The sequence below is a fragment of the Microtus ochrogaster genome, chromosome 17 (assembly GCF_000317375.1).
Source record: "Microtus ochrogaster isolate Prairie Vole_2 chromosome 17, MicOch1.0, whole genome shotgun sequence".
NCBI classification, from domain to species: domain Eukaryota; kingdom Metazoa; phylum Chordata; class Mammalia; order Rodentia; family Cricetidae; genus Microtus; species Microtus ochrogaster.
In genome coordinates, this window is record NC_022019.1 from 16,504,546 (window position 1) to 16,523,575 (window position 19,030).

General features: G+C 51.6%; 1 protein-coding gene across 1 annotated transcript; it reads right to left on the reverse strand.

The window, feature by feature from the left end:
• Window positions 1–218: 218 nt before the first annotated feature.
• On the reverse strand, window positions 219–16,266 carry Fam160b2 (family with sequence similarity 160 member B2). Its single transcript, XM_005355590.3, has 17 exons — window positions 15,623–16,266; window positions 10,585–10,663; window positions 8,069–8,241; window positions 6,995–7,099; window positions 6,780–6,902; window positions 5,580–5,822; window positions 5,306–5,502; window positions 4,882–4,990; window positions 4,581–4,657; window positions 4,146–4,335; window positions 3,401–3,546; window positions 3,162–3,290; window positions 2,950–3,040; window positions 2,664–2,807; window positions 2,196–2,336; window positions 1,907–2,007; window positions 219–1,755 (listed from the first exon to the last, which is right to left on the reverse strand). Exons 1-17 carry the CDS (start codon window positions 15,665–15,667, stop codon window positions 1,617–1,619), a joined length of 2,232 nt encoding a protein of 743 aa, XP_005355647.1. The 5' UTR covers window positions 15,668–16,266; the 3' UTR covers window positions 219–1,616.
• Between the last annotated feature and the right edge of the window lie 2,764 nt (window positions 16,267–19,030).

Consider the following 19,030-nt stretch of genomic DNA (forward strand, 5'->3'; position numbering starts at 1 on the left):
GAAGGCTCAGTTGGAGGTGAAGTGAATTGAAACAACGTTGCTCAGCCAAGAGTCAGTTCCGGGCTGGTGCTGAGGAGTATCAAATTTGCAATGTCAGAACTCATTACCTCCCACCTCCAGTGCTGGAAAAGGAATTGAGTTTGTCTTCCTTGGGGTGAAAGACGGGCTGAAAGGGGCAGAAAATCTCTGGGAAGAAGACAAGCTGACTGAGGAACGGTCATTGTGTCCACACAATCACACTGTTTATTGCTGCGCTGTTGTGAAGACGCCATGCAAATGCCAAAGTGCATTACTGCCCAGACCCTTAAACGGTAAGAATCTCAGAGCACAGACCCACTTCACCACCCGTGTATCCTGACATACACACACAGCTTGTACACACAGGAGTGCATGACGTTCTTCCGAGCAGCAGACAAGTCCTCCCCCGCTGGGAGGAATTCGGGAGAGGTAGAGGTCATTGAGTTTCCTCCTCTTTCATGTCACCTCCTGGCAACCTGTGCCCGGCTTCGAGAGGCGGCATGGGCAGGAAAAGGAAGCAAAAGGGGCTCTGGCTTGCTCCTCCTTGCCCAGGAGCGAAGCCAACAACTGCAGGCCTGTTGTGAGGTAATGCCTGGCGCCGCCCGTGTGTTCTTGCAGGTTGAGACAGATTCAGGCCGGGCGGGGTGGCAGCTCCAGCCATGGAGGACACACGAAGAACAATGGCAGAGCTATCTGCTTTGTGTCTCGGTCCCTCCTCACTAGGCATCAGGGGTCTGGAGTTGGGGTGCCCTATCCTATCTGTACCTTGAGTGCCTGTGCTCCCCCAGGAATGCATTTCACTGGGATCCCTGGGTCCTGGGCAGGATTCGGAGGACAAGGCTCACCACCCCTGGTCAATAACCTCGCTGCCCAAGTGTTGCGGACTTGCTAAGACGGGTTCAGAAGGCGCCAGAGAGGAACCAGCTGGAGCTAGAGCCTGGCACCTAGCTCCCAGGCCCTCGCCTGCCCTGGCTGCAGCTGCGCCAAGGCTCTCGTTAGCAGCTGCCCCCGCCTGGGCGCGGAGCACGCTTTGGGCATCTGCCATGAGGCAGTTGGGATTTTGCAACAGTCTCCAGGAGGGCAGAGCTGGAAGAGGGGGCTTCCCCTCAGTCCCCTCCTCTGTCTCCTTCACTGTTGTTCACACCAAGGAAGACATGAATAAACCTACCGAGTTTTCAGCAGCTTCCATGATACCTAATGTGACAGACAGGGCTCTTGGTCCCTGTTTCTCCAGACTGGATGTCTAGCAAGCCTCAAAGGCAACAGTTCATTTCCCTTGCCCCTAGAGTTGTCTCATGTTGTGGCCCTGGTCACAGTATAGCAGGGATAGTCGCACAACACATGCAGGGCAGGGTCTCGATGCTCGCTGGCCATCCTCCAGATGCTCCAAGAAGGCCCCAAGAATACCACTGCCTTAGAAGCCAGCTCTTTTGCAGCGCGACACCACCCTGAAACCTCAGCTCACGTGGTCAACAGGTGAGGTCTCCTGCAGCTGAAGTCCCCAGTCTGGAGGACAGAGCGGCAGCATGGCCAGGCAGGAAGCCACCCATGGGCAGAAGTACAGACAGGAGTCTTCCCCCGCCCATCACGCTCCTGGCTCAGACTTGCCCTTCCGGGGGAGGAGAGAAGTTCAGGTAAGGACCATGTGGGGGAAACTTGACAAATGCAATGGCGGCCAGCTCCTTGCAGAATTCCTCAAGCACTACCACGCCTTGGAGTAGGGTCTGATGGTCCAGACTGAGAAGAGACAGTGGGGTGGGGGGGTGGCATAGCGGGGAGTCAGCAGGTGTGCACATGGCATGACAGCCCATGTCCACAAGGCTTGACCCAGGAGCCTCCTCAATGCTACCATCCTAACCCTGGACACCCACTTCCCTTGTTCACTTACTGTTCTCCGGGAATCTGGCCCATCAGTTGCTTGCGCACCAGGAGCAGTTTGCCCGGAAACTGGGGTACTCTCTGAATTCTCTGCATCAAGTCCCCGATAACCTAGAGTCCAGAAAGGACAAAGATGAGAACTACCATGTCCCACAGCTTCCCCTGGCTCTACCATTCCACAGGAGCTGAGAGAGGGATTGGGAAGCCTGTGCTTTTCCTGGCACGGGTACAGGTGCCTACTTCTCCATATTCCCACCCCTAGCCCTGCTCTGTCCCTCCCGTCGCACCCCAATCCTTACCCTAACAAGCACAGAGAACAGACTCCTGCAGCCAGGGGCCAGGCTGATGTAGGGATCCAGGAGATACTCATGGATATGGGGGTGGGGGAACAGGGCAAGCCGGGACAGGACTGAGGTCACTTGTAGGTTCAGGCTGTATGGCTGTAGGGAACAAGATGGACAACACCAGTGTTGGCAACGGGTGGCGAGCATTTTTGCACTCCCCAAGCAAGGCGCCTGGCTGGTGTGAATGTGTGCGGGGGTGGGAGGCTCACGTGATGTGTGTATGTCATGGATTCCCTGGGGCTGAGGGCCAGAGCATGTTAGGGCGTGTGGGGAACAGGCGAGACAGGGCTTCCCGCCTGGGGAAAGGTAAAGGCCTGTGGAGCCGAGGAACCAAACAGGGGTCCACCCTAGTCACCGACCCCACCTCTCCTGAAAGACTCAAGGCTCAGCTTGAAGCTCTCCTAGGCACAGTCTTTAGGCTACCTGATCCAAAATCCGGGTCATGCGATCAAAGAGCACTTGGAGGAAGTGGCCCTCAAAGAAAGGCCTTTCAGGTTCATGAGAGTCCAGGGGCGCTGGGCCCAGGGGCCAGCCCCAGGGAGCTACACGGGAGCTGCACTCCTGGAACTGAAGCAGAGGGGAAGAAGAGTTGAAGGAGTCGGCCCAGAAGGGCCTAGTTGAGGAACTCCATAAAAACCGTGTGGGACTGGGGACGTATCAGGGTATCAAAGGGCCCAGGAGAGGAGGGGGCCACGGGCCCTTCACTTACCAGGCCGTAGGCATCGTGCACATACGTGTCGTATCCATTCTCCTCCAAGAAGGCTGATGTCTTGGCTTCCTCAGGGACCAGGCAAAGGAAGCTAAGAGACAGGGGCCTAGGTGTGGAGGCGCCTCCCCCAGCTCCCCCACTCTCTGCTGTTCACCGGACCCCAAGGACAGGATAAAATTCAGGTGACTCCAATGTCCTAACCTCCTCCCCACCTGTTGACGATTTCTGTCACTGCTGTTTTGCCATCTGAATTGGTGGCAGGTGCTGGGGGAGGCTTTGTGGAGGGCTGAAGGCCAGAGCCAAGGAAGCCATCGGTGAAGTAGGGGTCTTCCTCCAGATCTCTGCAGAGAGGGAGACCGGCATGTACCAACGACCAGACGGATGAGGGGCGTGTATGGCTGTGTGTGTTGAGTCCTGGGTGGCGCCCTGCCTCCCTCTCTGTTCCACTTACAGGGTGTCCTCATAGCTCTCAGGCTCCGGAGAGCCCCGGGCCACATACAGGCGGCCCTCGAGGTTTTGCAGGACCAGACTTCGGATGACTCGCTCGTGAGGCTTCTGAAGCAGCTCTTCAAATAGCCGCAAAGTGGCGATGCTGATCTAGAGTGAGAGAGGGCAGCAGGGGACCCTCCTGTCACACCCTGCTGGCCTCTCTCTCTCTCTGCTGAGTTTCTCTGTATAGCCCTGGATATCTTGGAACTTGCTCTGTAGACCAGGCTGGCCTCAGAGATCCCCCTCCCTCTGCCTCCCAAGTGCCAGGATGCACCTTTAGGCACGTGCCACCACTGCCGGCTCCTCTGGCTTCTCAGTGCCTGAGAACCAATGCCAGATAGACCCTAAGGTAGGGGGTCCCCTCCCTTGTTGGTCAGGGGCTAGAGGAAATGTTCCATTCCTCATTTGAAGTACCCTCTCAGGCAGACCCATGGGCTTCTCTGTGCCTCCATTTCTGTATTAGAAAAAAAAAAGGACTACTTCAGAATGCTCAAGTTTCCAAAAAGCTGAATGGATAGAAAAGCAGTTTGGAAAATATATAGAAAACCATGACAGAGACAGCACAGCTGTCAATCACATGTTGCCACTGGTTTGACTTGAGGCCTGAGGCTGAGCTACCTGGGCCAGCTGAGAAAAGCAGGAGGAACCCCCCTGGAAGCCCAGTGATGGTTGTGGAGCAAGTTGAGATGAAGGCCCTTCTGCCTTACCTCGTCAGACAGATGGTCACAGTGCATGATGAGGTGTGTGCCCAGAGAATGGGGACTGTCCTCTGTGGCTGCGGGCTGCTGCTCAGTGCCCAAGAGGAAGGTCATGGCCTCCTGCAGCAGCGTCGGGGAGCGCAGCTGTCGCAGCAAGGCTGTCAACAGGGCCGTGGAGGTCAGGATGGTCTGCTCGGACCTGTGGGGAGAGGGGGAGAGCAGAGGGTCAGTGGGTGAATGGTCCTGTTCTCCTTCCATTGTTGCCTGACATATCTCTAGCTACCTCCCCATCTCTCATGAGGTCCTAGAGTTAGGGGCGGGAGGCTGTGCTCCACCCCATGGGGCTTAGAGCCCAGTGCATGTAATAACAGGTAGTCCCTGGCCTTTGTTATGGGAAGAGACACAGACCAGAGCCACGGACAAGGGACTGGACAGACAACTTACACGTGCAGGAGCTGGGGCTGCAGGGTCTCTACAAACAGCTTCTCGGCCACAGCCTTCGCCAAGGCATCCGCAACCACCTAGGATCCAAAAAAACACGTCTTCTACATTCACACTCCCTCATATTCATTCCTAAAAAATCATGGTGTCCTTTTACAGCCCCAGATATATCAGAGGGGCCTTGCTAACCAGGGCCAAGCTGGCATCTGGCCCCAAGTCACCCCGTATCAGCTCCATTCCATCCCTGAGACGAGATACCCAGGGGAGCTAGGACAGAGCCCTGGTCACACCTGCCCCTGCTCACCGTGTGTGCCTCTGTGATAAGGTGGTCGCAGTAATCAAACCAGCCCAGGAAGGCAGCCAGAGCCTCCTTGCCGGGGAAAGAGGCCTCATCAGATGGGGCACTGGGTAACCTAGGAGAAAGGGAAGCAGGAGCTTGGAGGACGAGCACTAAGTTTCCAGGCCTTCCTGAAAGACGTCCGGGAGCTGGTATCCCCTCTATCTAGAACCTCTGTGATGCTTAGATTGCAGACGTGAGGCTTCTGGGAGGCCCTGGGGACTAGCTCTCCCGCCCAGGAGAAGATAGCAAGCAAGGTTGCCTATTGTTATATTTTTGGTTGTGAGCCTAGCCTTTAACGGCTGAGCTATCTCTCCAGCCCAAGGCTGCCTATCCTATGTACTACCAGCTCCTGAAGGTATTTCCCCGGCTCCCCAGGTCAGGGACCCACCTCCAGCTGATGCCCTCTAATGCGGCAATGTCTGCTGGGTCAAGGAAGGCAGGCATGGACCGGTACAGTTGGCAGAGGTGCTCAGCTATCACCACACAACAGGAGGTGCTTTGTGTCAGGTAGGTGGCAGCTGCTGGCGAGGCCACGCTTACCAGCAGCAATACATTCTCCCGGGCCTTCAGGGCCACCCGACTCTTCTAGGGGATGGGGAGATGATGTCTGAGACAAGAGTTCTTTTCACCCCTCCCTACCCCTGCCATCTCTGTGGCCAGACCTTGCTCTTGCACAGCCCGAGCAGGGAGGTGATGAGATTGCTCTCCCCAGGCCCATTTTCTGGCCCCTCGGTCTCTGCAGGCAGGTGGTTACTCAAGGCCGGGACACCACAGTGCTCGCCATCTGGTCCAGGATCCCTGCCGGGAGCAGCACTATGGGGACAGTCCTTGTCCCTGTAGCCAGCGACGTCTTTAGATGGAGCTGTAGGTTCTCTGGAAGTCTTCTTGCTTATCATCTTTTTACCCTGCAAAAGGGGAGGGTGAGGTCAAGGCCAGAGTGCTTCCCTGGGAGTGCAGGGTCAGAGAAGAGCAGGGCGGACTGGGCACGTCAGTATTCTTGAAAGGCAGAAGGAGGAAGATCCCAGGGTCAAGGCCGGCCTGGGCTACACAGTCTGCTACGCCTTGCCAGGCACTGTAGTACTTTCTGTAATTCCAGAACTTGGGAGGCTGAGGCAGGAGAATTGTAAAATTGGGCCAAACCTGGGATATAAAGAGAAAGAGCCTGTCTCAAAAAAAAAAAAAAGCCAATTCATTGAGTAAAGGCATTTGCTACGAGAGGCTTAGAGACCTGAGTACAATCCCCAGAGCCCCTGTAAAAGTAGAACTGACTCCACAGAGTTTCACATGCACACGTAAAAACGTTAAGAGCGGGGCTGGAGAGATGGCTCAGAGGTTAAGAGCATTGCCTGCTCTACCAAAGGTCCTGAGTTCAATTCCCAGCAACCACATGGTGGCTCACAACCATCTGTAATGGGGTCTGGTGCCCTCTTCTGGCTTGCAGGCATAGACACAGACAGAATATTGCATACATAATAAATAAATATATATTTAAAAAAAAAGAAAGTTAAGAGCTGGAGCATGGTACTTGCTTAGAACACGTAGAGGCCTAGGTTCTATCCTCACCACCCTATAAACTGGTACATGCCTATAACAATATAGTGAGATGGGGGAATCAGAAGTTCAAGGTCATCCTTGACTACGCTGTGAATCTGAAGCCAGCCTGGGCTATATGAGACTCCCTCCCCCCACAAAAAGTTCAAAATCCAACAACAACAACAAAAAAAAATGCAAAGTGGGTAAAAAAAAAAAAAAAAAAGGGCCTCATCCTTGAATGCTTATGGGCTCCGCCCTCTTCTGCCTCCTCAGCAGGGTCAAGAGGGCTCACCTATGCACCATACCCTGGTCCCCGCACAAACACTTACTTCTAGAATATATGCCAGCAGCTCTGGATCCTGCTGGATCTTAGAGCAGAGGACAGTGGTGAACTGAACTTCTTCCTTTTCTGTGAGGGATCCAGGGACTGCCCCACCAAGTCGGAGAAGTTTCTGAAAGAGGAACAGCGCAGAAACCCGGAAGAGTGGGGTGCTGGGAAACAGAGGCCCTAGGCCCAGACACCCCATGTCTTCTTGGTCCTCACCTGCACAGGCCTGTGCACGCTCAGATAGTGCAGCAGCGGGTGCTGCACCTGGGTCAGGACTTTGCTAAAGAACTGGAACACTTGCTGTCGCATGCCTGGGGGGTACTGAGACAGAGCGTCCTGTCAGAGGTCAGGCCATGGCTCAGAGGTCTTCTTCTCGGGGAGGCCTCTTCTGCACAGTGCGTAAAGCAGCTCTTCCCTTGCCCCACCAACCCCCTTTCCAGAATTCGTGCTTTTCATGACGGGGCCGTTCCTGAACACAGTACAGCTGGTCCTGCATCCATAGCTACTGGTTTTGTATGTATGGGTTCAATCAACCTCACATTAAAAATATTCAAAACATGTACAGACCTTTTTCTTATTACCTAATTAATGTAGCATCAGGAGTTTCATAGTACTTAGATTTAATAATTATGAGCAATCTAGCGATGATTTAAAGGCACAGAGCTTATGTAAGTTATCTACACCCACCCCTAGGTATCCATATGAGATTGGTTCTGGGACTCTACCTATTTTCTACCAACCTATCCATCATCTCTGTCCCTCTCTCTTTCTTTCTGAACCCTATTTAAAATTTTATTTTATTTATTCACTTACTTATGTGTGTGCACTCACACACGTGTGCCACACTGCACACGTGGAGGTCAAAGGACAACTGGCAGCTCTCTCCTACCATGTGGATCCCAACAACTGAATTCAAGTCGTTAGGCTTGGCAGCAACTGCCTTTACCCACTGGGCCATTTTGCTGGTCCTCAGATCCCATTTTATATAAAGGACTTGAACAGTCACAGATTTGGGATCTGAGAGGAGGGGTAGCAGGATCCGGGGACCAACCTCTGGAATAACAAGGGCTCACTGTATGTGACTATCCCGTCCCTCAATTCCCAGCACCCAGCACCTAGAATACAGTCCAGAAAGCAGCAGGTTCCTCACTGCTGAGTGACAGGGTGGGCTACTCCAAGTAACACAGTCACAGTAATTGTCCCATCAAGGTAGAGAAGCACAAATAGAAAATCAGGGAATAAGGGTTTGCCTGGGGTAGAAATTTCCAGATGCCCCAGGAGCATGCCCACCTCTGCTTTGCCCAGAGTGCACAGGGTCTCCAGGATCTTGTGCTGTAGCAAGTATTCCAGACAGGGTCCGGCCTCACCAGAGGATACCTGCTGCCTCTCTTCATACACCAGGATGTCCAGCATCTGCTTCAGTCGCCAGGGAATATCTGTTTTCTTGGCTGGGGTGTTTTCATCTAATCGAGATTCAAGACACAAGGGTAGGTAACATGAAGAGCACTAGACCCTCTCATGTCAAGCCCAGAGGAAGTCACACCTGAGGTGGGCTGAGGGCCACCAGAAAAATGAAAGTTTACAGCTGATACTTGTACATTTAAAAAAAGACAAAAGTGGTAGGCGACAAAGCCCAGGATACAGCCTGCTGGCTGAGTGTGTGCTTGCCCCAGTGTGTAGCAACACTCCCTACAAAGTGAGAACAGGGACCCCTCATGGGCCCAGAGGAGGACATGGGTCAACAGGAGATGTTTTGAGAGCTGTCTATCCATTCCAGGCTTAAGTGAGCCGCTATGGAGTCTGTCCTGAGACTGTCCAGGCTGTATTTTAGTGGCTTCCTTGCTAGCATCTCCTAAGGCCTGCTCTTGTTCTGTTTCCATGCAGGGCAGTCAGAGGCAAGCACAGACAACCTGTCAGGAATGTGTAGTACTTCCATAGAGAGAGGTTTCCAACTGGCCCTGGAGCACCCCCTAGCTTTCCTTTAAGGCATAAGCGAGGAGCTTGCCTCACCCCCTCCCTGTAACCCTGGTCTAGAGACAGCGCTGGAAATAAAAGGCCAAATGCACAGAAAGACCCAGGGAACTTGGAAGATTCTTAGACAGCTTGAGGCTGGGTTTGGTGACATGGGTTAGTAATCCCAGCTTCTCATGAGGCTGGTGAGGCATGAGTAGTGAAAATTCAAGCCTTGTCTGGGCTACAGAGTAGTTCAAGGCCAGCCTAGACAACTTAGGGAGCTCTCGTTTCAAACTAAAAAGGCTGAGGGATGTAGCTTAGTGGGGCCCAGGGGTGGGGAGGACTGTCCTGGGTTCAACCAATCTCCAATATAGAGAGAGACATATAACATATGATTTAGTCTAAAAGAGTGGCTCCCAACTGGGAAGAGATTCTTTCCTGACCCTGAAACATCTGTCAGTGTCTAGAGACATTCACGGCTGTCACAGTTGAGAGAGAGGTAGTAGCAGGACCTTGTGGGGACGGGCTCAACAGACAGCAGTCATTCCCCTTCAACACAGTCCAGTCTCAGGAGCCACTGCGCCAAGACTGAAGGACCCTGCTCTAACAGAGTCCTCCTAGTCTCTCCCAAAGTGCTCAAAGGCCATTTTAATTCCTATGCTAGCTCAAGCTGGAAAGAAAGCCTCTAGGAAAGTCTTAGGCCTAGACATAGTCTGAACTCAGGAAGATGGAAAGCTTTGGATACAGGACTTTGTTACCTGGCAACCAGGCTTATTGACAAAGCAGCCAATCAGATTCTGAGCCTCACCAAATCATTGCAGTGGGTTAATGCATGAAAGCTTTGGCCCTTTGAGATGTCAGCTAGGAGGGCTGGAGAGATGGCTCAGAGGTTAAGAGCACTGACTGCAGCCAGGCGATGGTGGCGCACGCCTTTAATCCCAGCACTCGGGAGGCAGAGCCAGGTGGATCTCTGTGAGTTCGAGACCAGCCTGGTCTACAGAGCTAGTTCCAGGACAGGCTCCAAAGCCACAGAGAAACCCTGTCTCGAAAAAGCAAAAAAAGAGCACTGACTGCTCTTCCAGAGGTCCTGAGTTCAATTCCCAGCAACCACATGGTGGCTCACAGCCATCTATAATGAGATCTGGTGCCCTCTTCTGGCATGTAAGCATACATGGAAAAAAGAGATGTCAGCTAGGAGAAAAGGGACCCAGGCATCTTCCATACCTTAACTTCCCTACTGTACTTCTGAGGGTGGCCAAGGCAAAAAATAATTTATTGGACATCTTTCTCCTCTCCCCCACTGAACCTCTCTCTAAGACAAAGTCTCAAGTATCCCAGGGTGACCTTGAACTTCTGATCCTCTTGCTCTCCATCTCCTAAGCACTTGACTACAGGCATGTACCACCACCTGGTTTATGCACTGAGGACTGAACACGGTCTCTGTAAATGCCAGGCAACCATTTTATCAACTAAACTACATGCAGGTCCTTTAGTCAACAGTCCTAGTGACAAGCACTTGGGACTGAAAGCCTGGGGACTGTGCCCAGCTAAACTACAGCAAGTGGAGCCACCTTTATTCAAGCAGTTGGATAAGTTAGGTTCCCAACCTTCTTGTCCCTACTCATTACTCAGGCAACTCCACTCCCAAAAGTCAGAGTGAGACCAACAATTTAACCATGAAGACGGGTGATGGCTGGGGCTCTTGGTCTTGACCCGTCTGTCTCCTTGGCTCAGCCCAGAGATGTCCTGTGGTCCAGCACCTGACATCACCTTCCCAAGACACCTGTGGTCACTCTCTGCCCCCTCTCCCCAGCTCCCTCTTTGGGTCCCAGTCTGGGGAGCAGCAGGCTTACCTGTGCTCTCGATATAGTAGTGTGTGATGCCCTTCCAGTGCTCCACAAAGGCCTGCAGCAGGTCAATGCTGGGCTCCCGCTGCAGAGAGAGGAGACACGGTCTCCGTGGGAGTGCCAACCATGAACCCGCTGGCACCAGCACTCAAGGGAACAGAGGCCCATGTGACTGTTCAGAGCCCAGTGGGGTGACTTCTAGGTTCCCAGTTTTCCAAAGGGAAGAGCGACTCATCTCTCCAGGACACAACATCGTAGTCTCCCCAGGGGACTCTCTCTCCCACATGTCCCCATCCCCCAGGCTCTGTCCCCAAGAAGTAAGCATGCTGAAGGAGGAATAGATACAGGATTTCTGTACAACCCAAAAGCCACAGAAGCTACAACAGAGAGACTGCCAACAATACAGTGGCACCCGAGGAGACGATAAGAATGATACACAGGGGAAATGCTTCCGGGCTCTGCTGGAGTCTAGGAAAGCTGTGTTCAAGGCCATGGCAGGCTCTATTTAGTAACAGGGTTAACACTTCGATAAAGGAAATGCCTTACTCAGAGAGTGCTTCCATCTTTTTTCCCAGGCCACAGTCTGCAACCCCAACTCCTGCCTACCTCCTCCCATCAACCTGGAGGCTTGGACCCTGCTCTCTGTAAGTCCTCGCCTCTCCCTTCCCAAAAGCATCCTCTCCCTCCAGGAGCTCTAGCTGAAACTGGCCTTGAACTGAGAGTGACCAACGGCCCTGAAAACACATCCTCTTTCCTTGTACAGTGAATGTTCATACAGGCAGAGAACAGGCGACAGTGGGTTTCCCAGTCCTGATGGACACATCCACAACATGACCCTACACCTAAGGCTCAGGGAACACTGAAGACGAGGGAGTGGAAAGATTGTAAGAACCAGAGGACCAGACATCCTGTCTGATGCAAGATAGTGTCTTTTACATGACAGAGAAGTTGCGCCCATGAAATCTCAACAATATGGTCACCTAATCAAGACTTGAACAATGACATCAGTTGGCATGCCAACAGGGATGGGGAAAGTTCAAAAGGCCCCACCCCTACATGAAGAGCAACAGCTAATGGCTGCTGTGTGTGTGTGTGTGTGTGTGTGTTTGTGTGTGTAACAATAATAACTAAAGAAGAAGTCATGATTGTAAGAGGAAGTGGGGACATAGGAGTAGTTGATGGGGGGAGAGTAAGGGGTAGAAATGATCTAAATACAGTATTTATATAAAATTGGGGAAAAAAAGCCAGGTGGTGGTGGTGGTGCACGCCTTTAATTCCAGCACTCAGGAGACAGAAACTGGTGGATCTCTGTGAGTTTGAGGCCAGCCTGGTCTACAAAGTGAGTTCTAGGACTGGCTCCATAGCTACTGGAAAACCCTATCTTGACTATAAATAAATAAATAAATAAATAAATAAATAAATAAATAAATAAATAAAATATATATGAAAGAAAAAGAAAAGAAATTCAGAAAAAAAAATTTTTTCAAAAAAAGGAAAAAATTGTTAACAAGATAGAATGTATCTCCAGTCCCTACCATGGGTGTTTATTTCCTCTAGGTCATTCTGCTCAGGTCACAATGTCCTGGGTCCATCATTCCTTTACATTTGTCTAGGACCTGCAACTCCACAGTGAGGTCAGCGAAGGACTAGGCATCTCCAAAGCAGGGCATCCTCTAGAACCATGCATCTGGTACACAACTTGTGAGAGCCTGCCTGGTGCGAGATGCCACGCTACAGGCCACAAGCCATCTAATGATAACTGAGCCCCCAGTCAACATGCCGCCACCGAGAAAAGAATATGAAGTCGCCAAACACTCATCTGTAAAGAAGCAGCTGGAGTGGAAAGGGACTTCTGAAAAGGTGTCACCTCTAAGGGCTAGAGATGGCTCAGCGAAGAGCATTTGCGGCTGTTCAAGAGAACTTGAGTTTGGTTCCCAGCACCCACGTTAGATGCTTCACAACTCCAACCCCAGCACCAGGGGATCCAACACCCTCTTCTGGCTTCCATAGGAACCCACACACATGTGATATAGACACACACATATACAAAGTAAAAATAATAGACCTGTTTCTGGGGACAGTTTCAGGACAGGGTTTCTCTGTGTAGTGTTGGCTGTATGGACACGTGCTCTGTAGACCAGGCTGACCTCAGACTCACAGAGGCCTGCCTCTGCCTCCTGAGTGCTGGAATTAAAGGTGTGTACCGCTGCTGCTGCCACCACCAGGAAAAAAAATCATAAATCTTAACAGGTTCTTTTCAAGATCCGGTCAAAGAATAAAAACTCCAACTGGATCAAATTTTAGCAGGGCAAGGAAGATGTTCCCAGCAGGAAAAAAAAAAGGCAGAGTGTATCAGGGCAAAGGGCATACAGAAGCATGTGAGTCTAAGGCCAATTCAAGAAGCCTGTCCAAGTCAGCAAGGTCAGTGCCACTTTGAGAGGAATGTGGTGGGAAGATCTATCTGGCAGTGTCAGGCAAAAGAAGAGACAAGGGCAGGAAGATGGAAGACGTTGGCTGGCCAGGGCAACTGGGAGGTGGGGGCAAAATAACACACATGACAGAATCAGACAGAGACTTCGAAGCAAGCCCCACCTGCCATGCAGGCAGCAGACTCTTTTTTCAAAGTAGTTGCTGGGTGTGATGGCACTCACTCAGGAGGCAGGCAGGATCTCAGTGAGTTCAAGGCCAGCCTGGTCTACAAAGCGAGTTCCAGGAAAAAAATACTAGAATACTAGAATAAAGAATCACGCAGGGTCAGTGACTCTTCCAGCAAGGCACGACTCAGTCCTTCAAGATGTCCTACCCCAGACAGTAAGATGGCTCATGCTAAAGACCTTGATGCTGAGTCTGAATCCCAGGACCTTTGACCTCCACATGCATGCTTGTGACATACCCCCCCAAACACACACATACTAAAGAAACGTAACAACAAGATACCACGTCCACAAGGAGTGACCTGGCTCACAGCCATAGAACACTGTGATTCAGGGTCTGATAGACTATGCACTTCCCAAGGGCCAGGGCTGTGGTTTTTACCCGGCAACCCCAGAAGGGCTTTTTACCAACTCTTAGGAAGCTCCCGAAGACCCTCCTGCCATACTTTCTTACACTGAATAGTCCTTGGAGCCTTGGCTAGCACTATAATAACCTCAAAGTTCCTGTGATAGGGTCTCATCTACCCTCAGATTTCATCTATGAGCTCCACAATCCTTGTGGCAAACTTCATGAAAAAAAGGCAGGACAGCCATCAAAACCTGGTGGACAGAACGGGGCTGAAATCGCTACCTGAGTCTACTACCAGATACCAGACCAAAGAAACTGCAGGGCAATTTCCTCTAAAAGATAGCAGTATTTTTAGAGAGAGGCACGGGGATTTCTATTCTCTTTTGTCAAGAGGGAGCAGAAATTAGTACTTTGAATGGGTCATAATGACCTAGTCCCATCTGAAGGAAGACAAACAATGGGTGGAGCTAAAAAGAGGGACTCTTGGGTGTCATAAACCACACTTCCAGGACATGGTCTGTGTGTTCCACAGTGCAGGTCACCTGCCTAAAAGTATGTCCCTCCACTCTGCATCTTCAGATCCTGGTGCCTGAGCCTTCTGCCTTCACAGTGTGAGGACCAAGGAAGTTTAGGCCTGCCCACCCTTCAAACCCTCTTTGTAATGGACCCGAGTCCAGTAGCATGAACAACGACAGTTGTTTTTATTTGGAACATGAAGGAGAAGAAAGGTTCATTTTGGAAACTCTCCCTCTTAGGGTACCTTAGTCCCTGGTCTCAGGGCAGAGCAGGACAGGGGTGCTGGGAAAAGGCAGATTACAGAAGTGTCTCTGTCTCCTCTACCAGTTTTTCTAAGGCTGAGGCAGTTTTTAACAGTAATAGTAATAGCTGGGCGGTGGTGGCACACGCCTGTAATCAGAGCACTTGGGAAGCAGAGGTAGGCGGATCTCTGTGAGTTCGAGGCCAGTCCGGTCTACAGAGCAGTACCAGGGCTATACAGAGAAACCCTGTCTCAAACAAATAAAGTAATTACAAAAATAGTAATAAATGTTCCGACTAGGAAGAGGGTGAGAGGAAAGAAGGGGAGTCAAACTCAAAATTGTTTCTCCAGAGACAATTTGATAGACTAAACATATCAATTAGTAGGTGTTCTTATACAAAGAGAAATAATAATAACTTCCCAAATAGCTTCTTGCAAAGCTGCCGCGTGAAGTGATCCGCACGCAGCAGGTAGCGAAGGACCCGCGCTCCACGAAAAAACCCAAGCGGAGGGTCGTAAAACAAAAACAAAACACTCTTCCCTGAAAGCCCCTCTGGCAGGCTGGCCCTCCCTAACTCAAGGTCAGTTCCCGTTCAGACCGGTGACCCGCCGCAGAGGACTGTTTCCGGGATCCCGAGACCACCCACCCTTGCAAGGCTCTCTATCACCTTCCGGGGACTTAGTCACTCCTGTGCCCTGGCTGAGAAAGGGAACTCGGTGCAAGAACTCCTGGTCTCTGGAGTTCTCCAGCACCTTAGAGGGGAAGGGGAAGGCTGTTTTAGTCCTAGGTGAAGAGGAATGGAAGAGACAGGAATGAGGAAGGAAGGAAGGCTGCCAGGGGCTAAGGAGGAGGCGAGGGGCAGATCCGGGAGGAATGCGCTGGTAACAAGGGAGCATTTGGGGAGAGAAGAGTTAGAAGGCTAGCAGAAGCTCTCAGGCGCAGGAAACGTAACCAGAAGCACTGCGGCGCGCAGGATCAGGGGAGTGGGGCGCAGGGAGCATAACAGGAAGCAGTGCGGAGGCAGGATCAAGGGATCCGGACTCAGAACCAGGGGAGCGTGCGTGGCTCAGGATCAGGAGTGGGGGCGCAAGACCGAGGGAACTCGGCAGTCAGCCTGGAGAGAATCCCGGAGCTAGGCGCTCCTGGGCGGCGGGGACTAGGGACACGACCCGGAGACAGAGGCCCCGGAAGCAGCGTCGGGCCCGGGGAGGGGCCCTGCCCAAGGGGCCCGCACCCACCCGGCCCTCGCCCTCCCCTCCGGCCCACCCCGGGCCCGGGCTCACCGCCCCCACGGCCTCCTGCAGCAGTGCCCCGAGCCGGCTCAGCATGATGGCGGCCCGGCCCGGCTCGCGGCCCGGCTCCGGGTGGCGGTGCGGCGGTGGCGGAGGAGGTGGCCCAGCGGGCGGGAGGCGGGACCCGGCCCTGGAACCCCGCCCCTGCCGGAGGCCTGGGGGCGCTCCAAGCACGGGGCTGGCTGGGTCGTAAAGGAGCCCTGAGGGCGCCCTGGGGAGCTGATGACTACCAGTGTCTTGGCCTTTCGACGTCCCTTGGAGTGACACCCAGAGACTTCTAATTTCTCATGCGTCCCCACAGCCTTACCTAATACAGTAGCCCTGGCCACACTTGGCTAAGAAGCTTTTAAATTGTCAGGGGCACTCCCGAAGTGAAGACGTAAGGGGTGGGGGGGGGCGGATTAGATAGCTTTCCCATTGATATTGGTGCTGTATTTAAATGTAATCAGGATATTGGTTATATGGGGCTAATTTATGGTTAATACTAATTTCACCTGTTGTTTAGTTCTTTTTAAAAAGTAGTTATGATAAAAGACGTTCCATGAAGTATGCAGTCCGATTGAATTCCAAGCGAATCCAGCTCTTAAAGCCGAGGGAGGGAGAGATTGAAGTTGTAAAAAAGTTTAAAACAAAAAACAAAACACACACACACACACACACACACACACACACACACACACAAAACAAAACCAAGGGCTGGGACTGGAGAGATGGCTCAGGAGTTAAGAGCACTGGCTACTCTTCAGAGGTCCTGAGTTCAATTCCCAGCAACCATATGGTGGCTCACAACTACCCATAATTAGATCTGGTTCCCTCTTCTGGGCTGCAGGAATACCTGCAGGCAGAACACTATACATAATTAAAAAATCTTAAAAAACGGGGCTGGAGATGGCTCAGTGGTTAAGAGCATTGCCTGCTCTTCCAAAGGTCCTGGCAACCAAATGATGGCTCACAACCATCTGTAATGAGGTCTGGTGCCCTCTTCTGGCCTGTAGATATACACACAGACAGAATATTGTACACATAATAAATAAATATTTTTAAAAAAATCTTAAAAAACAAAAAACAAAACAAGGGCAACATAAGGCCCTTGGTTCAATCCCCAGTACCAAATAAATAAATAAATAAATAAATGCCAGACATGATAATGTAAGCATAATTTTAGCCCTTAGTGAGCTTTAGGATAGCCTGGGCTGCACAGTAAATTCCAGGCCAGTCTTGGAAATCTAGTGAGACCTCAAAAACAAAGAACTGGACATGTATATTGGGCTTGGTGTCATATGTCTTTGACCCCAACACTCAAGAGGCAAAGGCAGACAGATCTCTATGAGTCCAAAACCAGTCTGGTCTACATAGCAAGCCAAGGCTACTTAGTGAGACCCTGACTCCAAAAAAAAAAAGGAGGGTGTGGTAACTAGGGCACCCAGCATTCAGAAGGCAGAAACAGATGAATCTCAGTGATTTCTAGGCCAGCTGGGTCTACAAAAAGCTTCAGGATAGCCAGGGCTGTTACAGGAAGAAAAGCCCTGTGGGGGGGGGGGTGGAGGTATAGCTCAGTGGTAAGAGGGCTTGGCTAACATGTTCAAGGCCTTGGGTTCAGGCTTCGGCATCACATTTAAAAACCCAAAAAGGAGTCCCATCACACACATTTCCCCATCCATCTGATCATGTAGTTTTCAGCATCCCTTGGTAACCAGTGAAACGTGCATTTTCCACAGTGGCCCGTGAGTTCCAAGTGAACAGGAACTGCACAGGCTCCAGCATGAGGAACTTCTCCACACAGTCAATGGATGTCTGGTAGCATGTGGGAAGGCCAGTCCTGCTTCCCCTGAAGAGATAGCGATATATCACCAGTGCTGGGCAGCTGGGGGTGTAGCCAGGTGATAGTGTACTCACCTAGCACACCCAAGATTCTGAGTTTGATCCCCAGCAGCGACCACTTCCCCTGAATTCCCCCCTTCCCCATTAGCTACTCCTTGGTTTTATGTAACTTTGGGTTTCAGATAAAATGTTCTCTCATTTACTGGAAGGAATCAAACTATGGGTCTTACAGGTTTGTTTCAAGGATAAAACAATGCTGCAGACATAGGACAACTTAAGATCACTGTCCAGGGGTTGGGAATGTAGCTCACTAGGCCGTGTGCCTACCTACCTAGCACACACAAAGCCTGGGTTAGCTCCCCAGCACCGAAGAAACCAGGTGTGACGACCTGTGCCTGCCATCTCAACACTTAGGAAGTAGAAGGGGAATGAGCGATTCAAGGCAGTCTTCCACTATACATCCGGTTCGAATAGTAATGAAATCGCTGTTTAATTCGGAGTGATTCTGATCTATTTGCTTTTTTGGCCCCTTCCGGCACGCACCCACATCTCGTCTCCTTTTTGGTCCTCGAGTGGAACTGCACACACAGCTCCCTCAGGCATGCCACTCTGTGGCAGTTGTCGGGGGAAGGCCTTGTGGAGGGCAGGGGAGTCACCACCTCCTTTCCTGGCTCCACCTGCCCCTCACTGTGTTCTTCAGCCCCTCGCTCATTCTCCACTTCTGTTTCCTCTGCCTGGTGCTTGCCAGTCGGCTCACCGCACCCTAACCTTTTGCTGTTCTGCTTCCCTGCTGCATAAGCGCCCTGGGCCCTGGGGAGAGCAGGGTGTCTGAGGCCATCTTCTGAGGCTCCTCCTCAAGTTTCCACCAAGCATGAAACACAGGTTTCTGTCTCACAGAGGCCCTGGAGAAGTGGCAAATAACACCCTGTCTAGGCTAGCCCTTACTTTTATGCCCTAGACACAGGAAGTTATTGTGAGCAATGTCTCTCCACCCCTTTTAGCCTGTGTGAAACCCCTTTCCCATGACTTTCTCAACCTGATGTCACCTGTCCCTCTGACTCAGGGCCGACTGCTTATAAAGAAACAAACATGAATCACAGATGTTGCTCAGTCGGTAGAGTTCACACCTAGCAAGCAAGAAGCCCAGGGCTTGATCCCCAGCACAAAATAAGCCACACCTGTTGGTGCATGCCTGCAAGTCCAGCATTTGGGAGGCCGAGGCAAGAAGGGCCAGAAGCTCAACCTCAGATAAAAGGTAAGTTTGAGGCCAGTTGAGCTACAGAAGGCCCTGCCTCACACAAGCAAATAAATAATGCCTACAAATATGTGGTATATGCCTGTGTTCCCAGCACTTACAAGGTGAAAAGCCAGGCTTAGTTGTGAGGCAAGTTCAAGGCCAGCCTTTGCTCAGGACACTTTATCTCAAACAAAACAACAAAACAAAATAAATGAATAGTCTGGACTGGTGCCCCAAGCCTATCCTCCCAGCTACTTGATACTGAAGCAAGAAGAGCAAGCCTTCCTGGGCTATGAAATGACAGGTCAGGTCCAGCCTGTCCCAAAATTTAAAATTTCTTT

Excerpts from the sequence above, each read along its gene's own strand:
- Fam160b2 (XM_005355590.3), bottom strand. The coding sequence starts at position 15,667 with ATGCTGAGCCGGCTCGGGGCACTGCTGCAGGAGGCCGTGGGGGCG. Across the intron at positions 10,664-15,622 it reads TGCAGGAGGCCGTGGGGGCG|CGGGAGCCCAGCATTGACCT; the intron begins GTGAGCCCGGGC and ends CTCTCTCTGCAG. Across the intron at positions 3,041-3,161 it reads GTGACAGAAATCGTCAACAG|CTTCCTTTGCCTGGTCCCTG; the intron begins GTGGGGAGGAGG and ends CCTGTCTCTTAG.